Source organism: Drosophila subpulchrella, unplaced genomic scaffold (genome assembly GCF_014743375.2).
Source record: "Drosophila subpulchrella strain 33 F10 #4 breed RU33 unplaced genomic scaffold, RU_Dsub_v1.1 Primary Assembly Seq22, whole genome shotgun sequence".
Lineage (NCBI taxonomy): Eukaryota > Metazoa > Arthropoda > Insecta > Diptera > Drosophilidae > Drosophila > Drosophila subpulchrella.
The window spans coordinates 384,315-396,980 of record NW_023665540.1 but is presented as its reverse complement, the minus strand read 5'-3'; the positions used below and the strand labels follow the sequence as shown (position 1 = coordinate 396,980).

Genomic DNA, 12,666 nt, shown 5'->3' with positions numbered 1-12,666 from the left:
TCGGCTGTGCGATACAACCTCACGACCAAATGCGGACAGACATTGCCTTTAGGGTATTTGTTTTGGCCATCCCCATGCTATACGAGTACCCCGTTCTCTACAGTGTATCGCCTAATACATGTGGATAGTCTCTTATATTGTTCTTGTTTACCAGTACATCACCTCATCCCCATGCTAAGCGGCCGCCTTGTGCATTACAGTGCGCCGCCCAATACATGTTAATGGGTCTATATAAACTTTTTATTTTAGTTGTTCCATCGAACTGGTACTTCCCTTGCTAAGCGGCCGCTCTGCTTCCGCAGTTTGCCGCCTAATACAAATGAAAGCCCAATCCGATAGTATTCATTATAAATCGACATTTCTTCATATTACTTTTCCCCCTTTCTCATGCTAAGCGGCCGCCTTGTGTAACACAGTGCGCCGCCTAATACATGTTAAAGGAGAAAATTTATTTATTTATTATTGTTTTCTATTTATAAGTTTGCTCCCGAACTCTAGTCTGCTAGTCTACAACCCACTGTGCAAGCACCGATCGAACCGCTCGACCGTCTTCTGTCTTGGCTTGAATTTGCCGCCAGCCGTTGCCAACTCGACCCAACCTGTCTGCACTCTCCCGGCTGTCATCACTCAAGAACGAATACCACCGCTGTCGTAGCACGAACTGTCTGCAATATGTTTCATCCGCCCTTCGTTGGCGATCGAACGTTCGACCGAGCTGTTCGGTTCGCATCGAACCATCGACAACCACGACCGCGTGTCGCCACTTGTCGACGGCCGACCGTTCGATCGAACCGTTCGATCGAACCGTTCGACGCAACCTCGAACCGTTCGTGCCACACTCGAACCTTCCATTTAATTCGCGAAGACAAACTCTATTTAATTTAATTAAAATTCTAATCTAACTCTTTGGTTATTAAACATTTCCACTTGTATCTTGGTCACTTTTTATTTTATTTTTTTCTCTCTGCTGTTGTGCAGCTTCGGTCTTTGCACTTGTCCTACACTCCCCTTTACATTTTTGTCTGCGTTTGGAATTACTGCCTTTATTTCCATTTTTCATAACTTGTTGCTTGCATATTTTTATTATTTCTTTCATTTGTTTATTTCCGTATGCTCATTGTGTTTAGTTTTATTTTCTTATTATATTCTTTTTCATTTCAGCTTTATATATTTCTTTTATACTCCATTTCACCCACTTCACTCTACTCACTCTCTTACATAATAATGCTAAACGTTATCCAGAACATCTGTCCTTCCTTCTGCTTCCTTTCGCCGTCTCGGATTCTTCCTGTGTCCTTGGTTAAATCCGTTCTTTGACGAAAGCTACCGTCTGCGCCAGTTATCAATAAGTAGGTTCCTTTGATGATTGTCCCCGACAAGATCCCGACCAAATTAAAAGTTAGGGGTTTACTGGTTTCAAGTTAAACCCAGAATGAATGTCTTTATTTTATAATTCTCCGTTCAAACCTTATTGTTTACGTACAATGTGCTGACCTAGCGGAATGGATCTGTAATTGGACCGGATGCATATCTGGGGCTTGGACTCAGCAGTGGTCGTTTGGTGGTGTTTGGTGGTGTTTGTTTGGTTGGCGACTTTGTTGCTAGCTGCTTGGCAAACGTAGGGGCTTAGGTGGGGGACCGCCGATGGAATGTGCTGAGGCGGTAACTCGCTTTCTGCGAACCACGACGACCGTCTCCTTTGCCGGTTTACGAGCGACTATCCCTTTCGACAAGTCGGGAAGCTTCGGCTGCAGTCCTCTGCCGACGATCGTGTCGGCTGCTGCGCTGTCGTCATCCGGGCAGAGGACCACGTGTTTTGATCTTCGGCTTCGTTATAAGCTTCGGCTGCGTTTTGAGCTTCGGCTGCTGTCGATCGTTGCGCCCTTCGTGGCCTCTCTCTCTCCAAGCGCGTGGTATGTGCGTGTGTGGATTTCTTATGCGTAAGTGCCCTCAGTGGGTCCTTGTCTTTCTCTTATTTTTCTACATCAGATATGCCCATCCTTTATCCACTAATGTCTACTTATATCTAAAAAAAATGTGGGGTTTTCCTCACAAAGTCCTGCAAAGGGTTACACAGAGCTCTAAAAGGTAAATATACAAATAAACAAATAAAAAGCATTTTTAAACATATGCCCATAAATTTTTTCAGGGGCGTTGGAAAAGGATTCGGAGGACCCGGACAAAGGTTTAAGGAAGGCGATGACCATTGTAAAAAGCCAATAACGTAACATAAAACTAGGCGTACTAACAATAATTGTCCTTTAACAGAAATCCTAAATAACACTATTTAATTAAAATGAATTTAAAAGTAAATAAAAAGGTATGTATTTTAAATTCTATATTTTCATAAGTGAAAACTCATTGGAAATATTCTTAATTTCACAAGTGATTTCACGTAGGACTTGTCACCGACAAGAAACAAGTAAAATCCCGTGGGACTTCGAAAAATTTTAATTTGAATTTTCACTTCTGAAAAAGCGGTCATCCCATACAATTGTCTATATGGAGTGTCACTAGTTCTTCACTTGTGCAAGAGGACATGTCCCACGGGACTCACAAGGTGATTCACAAGTGAAACTTTTTTTTGGAACTGAAGGTTAATGTCAAAATAATTCACAGACCGTTATATTTAGTGTTCGGTAAACATACACGGTAGTAAATTGAAATGGAACATTATCTTAAAACTTTGTAATAGGTTTTTAATTTTCTAAGAATCGGAAAACTCTTTACATACAATGCCCCTGCGGGAACGGCCTGCAAGGGTATAGAATCTTCGGCGTTAAAGAACCTTCAGTCAATTAAAGAATGTAAAAATCAAACGTTTAAGTTTATGTGATGCTGTAGGGTCCATCCCCTCATAAGAGTATAGGTTTACCAAAACAATAGGTACAGCTAAGTTTTTCACCTTCACGAGTTTGCGGTGCACTAATAAAGATCTCTTACGCATACCCTGCAGTTCAACAATTCCTTAACGTAGCCGACGTTCTCATTTAAGAGTCGTAGCAAAACCGTCAAAATTTTTTTTAACGAATCATTAGTTAAAATTTGATGAATTGATTACATGTATGTATGTACATTGTACATAAGTTTTGGGTTGCTCATGAGGGAGTGGACAAAAAAGAATTTTTCTCTTAACTGAGTGAGTGAACCTATTTGTTCTTCTATGCTCACTTTCTCATTTTGATCACTTGCTCTGGTTGATTCTGTTGCTTGCTCTTGTTGCTCTTGTTTGTTCACCTGCTCAGTTTTGCTCACTGCTTCATTTTATTCACTTGCTCAGTTTTGTTCTTTTCGTTCACTTGCTCTGTGTTATGTTTCTAATAAAAATACATATATAAATATTCGTGCAGTATCGAACAATATAAGCCTTATGTTTTATTAAATAAACTAATAATGTAAAAAGAAATTTAAATTACGATTTGCTAGACTAGACCTTTAACAAAAGGGGAGATGTGCTGACGCGAGAAGTGGAGTAGGTCAAGAACAATGACATAACTTTCTCCACGGCCCTTGACGATCCATTTGGCACACGAATGTGTGAAGGGGAGGGAATATTGCTGAAACCCAGCCCGATCGAATTGCGATTAAGTGACAGCTAAGCTTGTGGGGCAGTGTGGACTGACGAACTTTACGCACGAATATTATTTTCCAGGCACTCGAAATACTTATTCTCGTTATTTTGGAGAGGAGAGAGGCTTAACAAGACCCCACGACCCAAATACGACGTAGCTTATGCCGGCAAAAATGGTGCCTGAATATAGGACGCCTCTCCCTCGGCCCGAGTCCATTTCACGACTCGGGCACTAATATGCCCACGTAACATTAGTTTTGCTCTTACTTTTTGTTCAGTTGTTAATTTGGCTCAAAAATGATTTCTTCTAAATTTATGCATGAATCTTACATGCATGCGATCTTACATTCAATCAGCTGTTTTTACTGTTATCTCAGAGCGCACAAGCGAGCTCATCTTTCCATATATTTGGTTTCAAATTCTCACTATGATGTAATCTAGAAGGTAAAGCGAAATTTGGAGCCATTTTGAGGATTTGATTAATTAATGGCGATTATATTTACAATTTAAGAAGATTAAGGGATATTTTAGCATAAAACAATTCGCTTATATATAAGTTATACAAGGTGAGTTCCAAAGTAAACAGGACTTTTTGAATCTAGCGCCCTCTAGTGGCGCCTTCTATATGTCAACTGGTGCGTTAGAATCTGCTATCGTTTATCGACTTCCAGTAAAAATTTCATGAGATTTCATCTATTGGAAGTGAGGTTATTGCGGTTTAAGTGTCAGTATGTTTTTGTCTTTTGTCTTCGAACAAAGAGCCAACACTAAATTTTGTTTTAAAATTAATAAAACTTTTACCGAAACGTTTCAATTGATGAAACAAGTTTATGGCGATGATTGCCTATCCCGTAGCAGAGTGCACGAGTGGTTTCAACGTTTTCAAAGTGGTCGTGAGGACATAAATGACGGACGAGCCGAAACCCAAAAAATCGCGCCTGGAGAAGTTAAAAGTGAAGACAATGCTGATTTCTTTTTATGATTCCAAGGGTATTGTCCACAAAGAATTTGTTCCACCCGGCCAAAACGTTAATGCGGTATTCTACCTTGGAGTTTTGAAGCGTTTGGTGCGAAGCGAATATCGCGAAGATGGAAGTTGGCGTTTGTTGCACGATAATGCGCCGTCTCATCGATCGACGCTTGTGTCCGACTATTTGGCCAAAAATCACATTTTAACCATCAACCACTCCCCGTATTCACCTGATATGGCGCCGTGCGACTTCTACCTTTTCGGAAAAATGCATTTGCCGATAAAAGGAAAGCGTTATGCAGACGTAGAGGTCCTTCAAAAGGCTTGCACCGGCATACTGGCGGCCATACCGGGCAACGAGCTAAAACACTCGTTCGACATGCTTTTGGACCGTGCAAAGCGCTGTACTAAAGCAGAAGGAGACTATTTTGAATAAAATAAATTGATTTTGCCGAAAAAACTATTTGTTCTGTCTTTTTTTTAAAAGTCCTGTTTACTTTGGAACTCACCTTGTAGTTTATATAATGATGGTTTAGGTAATCACGGTATTGACTATTAATTAAACAGCACTATTTAGCAATCTGTTAACGTGCAAACCTTAAGAGCCTTTACGCACCGTCTAGAGCAGAGGTGCCCACACACGTACAATAAAATGTAAGGCTAAGTTAGCAGAAGGAGCTTGAAAAAGGTAAATAGTACTATTTAGCAAACTGTCAAGGCTAGTGTAAAAACTGTCCAAATGAGAGACGTCCACATTTGTTGAGTTATAATTTCAAACTGATTTTATTTTGTACAAGTTCTAGCTTATAAAGGTTTCATGAGATTCTTACAATTACTTATCTTTAGACCGACGCGTTGCGGCGGTAATGTTGTGACCCGAGCGTGGGATCATTCTAAGTGCTATAGGCGGCATTTCAGCTCCCCGAGTGCACTTATCTCTAAATATATGCAACAACCCCTCACAGGAGGTCAAGTACTTATCAAGTGCTGAAAGGGCACCCTTATTTTTTACAGATTGGTATTTTAAGATTTAGGTAAACAATGTGATCTTATACATAATGTCATGTTCATGTGTGAACAGTTTGAAATCATGAACTAAGGATACATAAACAAGGAAGAACGCTATAGTCGAGTACCTCGACTATCAGATACCCGTTACTCAGCTAAAGGGACCAAAGGAAAATGGAGATATGCAAGCAGCAAAGCGAGATTCTTGATCAGGATCACTAGTCGAGTCGTCTGTCCGTCCGTCCGGATGAACGCTGAGATCTCGGAAACTATAAGAGCTAGGCTATTGAGATTTGGCATGCAGATTCCTGAGCTTCTTACGCAGCGCAAGTTTGTTTCAGTAGAGTGCCACGCCCACTTTTACGCCCACAAACCGCCCAAAACTGTGGCTCCTACAGTTTTGATGCTAGAATAAAAATTTTAACTGAAATGTATTGTTCTCATCAATACCTATCGATTGACCTAAAAAAAGTTTGGCACGCCCACTTTATCGCCCACAAAACGCCCCCAAACTTCAAAAAATCGTAAATATGAACGTGGATAAACTATCAAAGATAGAGAATCGGGATTTCAGATTTAGATTCCATAGCTTTGTACGCAGCGCAATTTTGTTACGCGAATATGCCACGCCCACTCTAACGCCCACAAACCGCCCAAGCCTGTGGCGCCCACAATTTTCATGCTAGATATACAATTTTAACTGAACTGTATTGGTCTCGTCAATACCTATCGATTGACCCAAAAAAAAATTTGCCACACCCACCCTAACGCCCATAACGCTTAAATCTGTCTTCATTTCATTTCATTTCAGTCTTGCTTTGCTGCTTGCTTATCTCCATTTCCCTTTGGTCCCTTTAGCTGAGTAATGGGTATCTGATAGTCGAGGCACTCGACTATAGCGTTCTTTCTTGTTTTATTATATAATATTAAAGATTTTATCAAATTTTTGTTAAAAAATGTAAATAAAAATGAAGAAATAAGACATTTACAATACATATTTAAAATGAAATGTATTTATCAATAAAAGTTATTTATGCCATTCAAATAAAATGATAAATAAATAATTATTATTATTGTATTAATGTTTTTTTAATTATATTTTTATAATTATTTTATTGATAATAATTGTTTATTTATCAATTTATTTAAATTGTAAATTTAACTATTTTAACGATTGTTTCAACTTTTTTCAACTAATGCGCATTGCAAAATCACTGCTTTTGGGCGTAGCTGTATATTTCACAATTAAACATTTAGTCTTGCCCGGAAAAAGAGAGTTGTTTACAGAAGTTAATTATTAAAAACGTGCACAAATGATTTTTTTTTAATGACGTTATGTAATTTATTTTATTAATCCTCTTTCGGCCAACGGAACTTGATTTTTTGGGTTATTTTGTCAAACCCATAAAACAGTTTTAAAACTTACGTACCTTTAAAGTTAGTTTAATGCTCAACGGCTTAGACTTAATGTAACACTTATCTGACTTTATAATTTTAACTTTGAGAAACGATTAAAGTAACTCTGATCCGCACAATTCAAATGGATGCTTCTTTTTCAATCACTAATACAGAATGCACCAAGTCTTCCTCTCACCCCTTCACTTGATTTCTTATGTTTTCTCTTCGCTTTGGCGTGTGCCACTGCACCTATACCCTTTCTAAAGCGAAAAATATCCGACTACATAATTTTTACTCCTTGAGTAAAAAGTACAATATCAATTTTTTTTAAATGCTAATACTCAAATGTTTTAAATATTTAAAGACCTTTTAACGGCCTAAATTTCGATAACTAAACTAAAAAATTATATTGTAATAATAGTGTATATTACGTAAACATAACATTATAAGTAAATTCAGTTTACTTAATTTTACTATAATGAAATAAACAACATTAACATTTAAAACAACATTAGTTGTTTTTTTTTATATACAATAATGCTCCTAAAATATTATGGCATTCACATATCGCTGCTCCACGAAAATTTTTCCGCCGAAATGTTAGTCGCTAGCCAAACATAACGAAGAGACGCAAAAAAATAACGGACTGGCCGAAATCTGTCCCTGCGAGCGCGGAGTGCAGGTAGATTATAAGACAAAGAAAGAGAGGAAAATCTTCGAATATGTTGAATTCTTTAATTTCTTTTATGTGTGCTATACTTGACTAAAGTACAATTACAAAAAGAGAGAACGCTAAAGTCGACGGGTCCCAACTATCAGATACCCGTTAATCAGTTCAGGAGTGTGCGACTGGGTAGCCACTGGGCTACCTTGAGTCGATTTCTTAAATTGCTTCTAAATTTTTAATGCATGGTCCGATATAAACAATTTTTACAGATGGATATTTATAATCAAAAAATCCCATTAACACATCCAAATTTGTTGCCGCTAGACAGGTTTCAGCGTAATGGGTGTTTGTGGGCTTTAGAATTTGCGTGGGCGTTAAAGTCTTGCGATACGCAATAATCTCTACAATCTTCATGGCTTATCCCAATATTGTAGCTTTTATAGTTTCTGAGATCACGGAGTTCACTCGGACAGACGGGCATGGCTACTTGGCTAAAGAGTGTGCGAGCCACCTCTTGTTCAATCCTATTCCTTTAAACGCCACCTTAATTTTACGCTATTTGGCGTGCTAGTGAAATCTCGTAAACAGCCCATTTTCTGCATATATATATATATTTCCATCCCTCGCGCACTCGGTTGAATTTGTTAAATGTTTATTATTGGTTGTTAAAAATTTTAAAAAATGGTCCAATTTTAATAATTTTTGGCATGTATATGATTGTGGATAATAAAAACAAAACATCACTTAAATTTAAAAAAAAAAATTAAACAAGAAAGGAAGGTAACTTCGGCATTCCGAACTTTGTATCCCCTTGCAGTTTTAATTATTAAATTTAATTCGGAATTCCTAAAAATACAAAAAATGATATTCCCAATAGTTTAAGATATGTCAAAAAACACCGAAACTATAATTTATTTATTCCTATGACAGCTATATGATATAGTCGTCCGATTTTGATAAAATTAAATTCGAAATTCAGAACTAATTAAAAAATGTTATTTCCAAGCGTAGGAGGTTATATGTTAAAAAACATCAGATATTATTTAAAAAAATTTTGTTCCCATTATTCCGAAGGGAGCTATAAGATATATTTGTCCGGTCTCGCTGGTTCCGACTTATATAACACCTGCAAAAGAAAGAAGACTTTTGGGCAAGTTTCAGCCCGATAGCTTTAAAACTGAGAGACTAGTTTGCTTAGAAACGGACGGACAGACGGAAGGACGGACGGACGGACAGACGGACATGGCTAGATCGACTCGTCTAGTGATGCTGATCAAGAATATATATAGTTTATGGTTTAGGGTGGGAAACGTCTCCTTCACTGCGTTGCAAACTTCTGACTGAAATCATAATAGCCTCTGCAAGGGTATTCAAATAAGCGGATCTTAATGTGCATTTAGGCCCTAAATGGAATGTTGAGTTAAAATGTGGATGACCTTTTGCGGTTTGGACTCTGCGCTTATACCCTTATTTTTCCCCTTTTATATATACTGAGATATTATTTTTCCCCACCGAAAAATATTTTATTAACAATACTTATTATTTCAGTAACTTAGGAAATGTTTATAAAGAGCGTGGACAATTGCAAGAAGCTTTAGACAACTATCGAAGAGCTGTCCGTCTAAAGCCTGACTTTATTGATGGATACATAAACTTGGCTGCTGCTTTAGTAGCTGCGAGAGATATGGAGTCGGCTGTACAAGCATATATAACGGCGTTACAATATAATCCCGTAAGATTACTAACCTATTTTATTAAAATAACAATTACAATGCATTTTTTTGTAGGAGCTGTATTGTGTGCGCAGCGACCTAGGAAATCTGCTTAAGGCCCTTGGTCGTTTGGAAGAAGCTAAAGTATGTACAATCCAGGCATCGTAAAATAGCACCCAGGTTCTTGATAACAGTATAGCAGAGTCCTAGTAAAGACTTCGAAAATGGATAAAAATGTGTTTGGCATTAAATGTCTGTAACTCCCAAATTCCTAGTTTTCGATTCCGGAGAGAAAAACCGGATGGTTCATAAAGTACTGTCGGTAATTCGGGTATTGCTAAGATTTTGATCTTTAGTGGTCTGCGATTTTGCTCTTTTACGAAACCTGAGGAATACCTTAAAATCGCACAAATAATAAATTAACTTAACATTAATATTTTATATGTAGGCCTGTTACCTAAAGGCAATTGAAACATGTCCTGGCTTCGCAGTTGCATGGAGTAATCTAGGATGCGTGTTTAACGCTCAGGGAGAGATTTGGTTGGCAATACACCACTTTGAAAAAGCTGTAACTCTGGATCCCAACTTTTTGGACGCATACATTAATTTGGGAAATGTTCTAAAGGAAGCAAGAATATTCGATAGGTAAGCACATCGTGTCTTTTTATATAAAACAAGGAAGAACGCTATAGTCGAGTACCTCGACTATCAGATACCCGTTACTCAGCTAAAGGGACCAAAGGGAAATGGAGATATGCAAGCAGCAAAGCGAGATTTAAATGCGCCACCTACCGGCGGAAGACAGATTTAAGCATTGTGGGCGTTAGGGTAGGCGTGGCAAATTTTTTTTTTGGATCAATCGATAGGCATTGACGAGACCAATACATTTCAGTTAAAATTTTTAATCTAGCATAAAATTTGTGGGCGCCACAGGCTTGGGCGGTTTGTGGGCGTTAGAGTGGGCGTGGCATATTCGCATAACAAACTTGCGCTGCGTACAAGGCTACGGAATCTAAATCTGAAATCCCAATACTCTTTCTTTGATAGTTTCCGAGATAACCGCGTTCATATTTACGATTTTTTGAAGTTTGTGGGCGGTTTGTGGGCGTTAAAGTGGGCGTGGCAAACTTTTTTTGGGTCAATCGATAGGTATTGATGAGAACAATTCATTTCAGTTTAAATTTTTACTCTAGCATCAAAACTGTAGAAGCCACAGTTTTGGGCGGTTTGTGGGCGTTAGAGTGGGCGTGGCACTCTACTGAAACAAACTTGCGCTGCGTAAGAAGCTCAGGAATCTGCTCGCCAAATCTCAATAGCCTAGCTCTCATAGTTTCCAAGATCTCAGCGTTGATCCGGACAGACGGACAGACGGACAGACGGACATGGCTAGATCGACTCGGCTAGTGATCCTGATCAAGAATATATATACTTTATGGGGTCGGAAACGCTTTGAGGATCACTTGCCGAGTCGATCTAGCCATGTCCGCATGTCTGTGTAAACGCAGTGAACTATAAAAGCTGAAGGGCAAGTTTCGCGCATGTTTGTTATCCGTATGTTTTACGCTCACAAACCAGCCAAAATTGTGCGGCCACAGTTTTGATGCTAGAATAACAATTTTAAGAGGAATGTAATGGTTTCGTCAATACCTATCGATTGACAAAAAAGAGTTTACCAGATAATAATGTAAACGCCTCTGGGTGATACCCTGCACATCTCCATCTCCTTTCTGCTCCCTCTTACTGGGCAACGGGTACATTATTTAAGGAAATCTTCTAAACCACACTATGGAATATTGTATTGCTTGCTTGTTGCAGAAATGCTTGCTTGTGGCTAGCGCCACCTAACGCCACCGTATCGCCCCTAGCGGCTTGGTGGCGTATTAGTGAAAACAGCTGATTTGCTACATGTGGTGTGCACCCTCGATTAAATTTGCAAAATATTGATTTTTATTTGGTTATAACTTTTTAAGAAATGGTCCGGTTTCAATAATTTTAAAAACAAACTCATTTAAATTTTTACAAAATATAAAAAATGGGGATACTGGACGGGTTTTAGTGTTATGGCGTTAGAGTGACCCTGCGCTGCGCAGGAAGCCCAAGAATCTGCATGCCAAGTCCCAACATTCTAGCTTCTATAGTTTCCGAGATCTCAGCGTTCATACGGACAGAAGGACACGGCTAGATTGACTCGGCTAGTGGTTCTGATCAAGAATATATATACTTTATGGGGTCGGAAACACTTCATTCTACCTGTTACATACATTCCGACGAATCTATTATACCCTTTTATTCTAGGAGTAGCGGGTATAAAAATACTTATTAGCAATGATAGCATGGGCATTGGAAGCAGCAGATTCACCGGGAGCCGTAATAAATAACTTATTCGCTCCGCGAATCGCGACATGACCAGTGGCGTTCATCTCTACAGCATTAAATACAATTTCAAAAGGCCTTCATGCAAATTTTATAACTTTTGGTACCACAAACGTCATAAGCCTTAATGAAGCTGGGGAAAATCTCCTCATCATCCCCGCCTACCAAAACTGCAACAACTGGAAGGCTGAGTTCGAAACAAACACTGCAAGCACCCTCATTTTTGGAGATCTTAATGCTCGTATAGGGAATCTGCAGGGTTTCACAGAATGCCAAAAATTTGCAATGGGCTATGCTACCACGACTAGAAGATCGAAAGACAATACCAGTGATAGCAAAGGTTTGAAACTCTGTGTGAGTCCTTATATAAAATTATTTCTGTGTTATACATTTTGCTAAAGTGGTTTTAAAATGTGCCGTATCGAACTGATTTTGTTGAGTGCAGGTAGATTATAAGACAAAGAAAGAGAGGAAAATCTCCGAATATGTTGAATTCTTTAATTTCTTTTATGTGTGCTATACTTGACTAAAGTACAATTACAAAAAGAGAGAACGTTAAAGTCGACGGGTCCCAACTATCAGATACCCGTTAATCAGTTCAGGAGTGTGCGACTGGGTAGCCACTGGGCTACCTTGAGTCGATTTCTTAAATTGCTTCTAAATTTTTAATGCATGGTCCGATATAAACAATTTTTACAGATGGATATTTATAATCAAAAAATCCCATTAACACATCCAAATTTGTTGCCGCTAGACAGGTTTCAGCGTAATGGGTGTTTGTGGGCTTTAGAATTTGCGTGCGATACGCAATAATCTCTACAATCTTCATGGCTTATCCCAATATTGTAGCTTTTATAGTTTCTGAGATCACGGAGTTCACTCGGACAGACGGGCATGGCTACTTGGCTAAAGAGTGTGCGAGCCACCTCTTGTTCATTCCTATTCGAACTGATTTTGTTGGTCTGCT

General features: G+C 38.7%; 1 protein-coding gene across 9 annotated transcripts in view; it reads left to right on the top strand.

The window, feature by feature from the left end:
• The window catches only part of LOC119559353 (UDP-N-acetylglucosamine--peptide N-acetylglucosaminyltransferase 110 kDa subunit), a 286,535-nt gene that overhangs the window by 102,127 nt on the left and 171,742 nt on the right, over window positions 1-12,666 (top strand). For all 9 annotated transcript variants that reach the window (XR_005220745.1, XR_005220746.1, XM_037872397.1 and 6 more), the window contains 3 exons: window positions 9,163-9,346; window positions 9,402-9,470; window positions 9,775-9,971. Coding sequence is in view for 7 of the 9 variants with exons in the window: in XM_037872397.1 (XP_037728325.1) it covers window positions 9,163-9,346; window positions 9,402-9,470; window positions 9,775-9,971 (450 nt within the window). In the remaining 2 variants the exon portion in view is untranslated. The remainder of the gene's footprint in view (window positions 1-9,162; window positions 9,347-9,401; window positions 9,471-9,774; window positions 9,972-12,666) is intronic.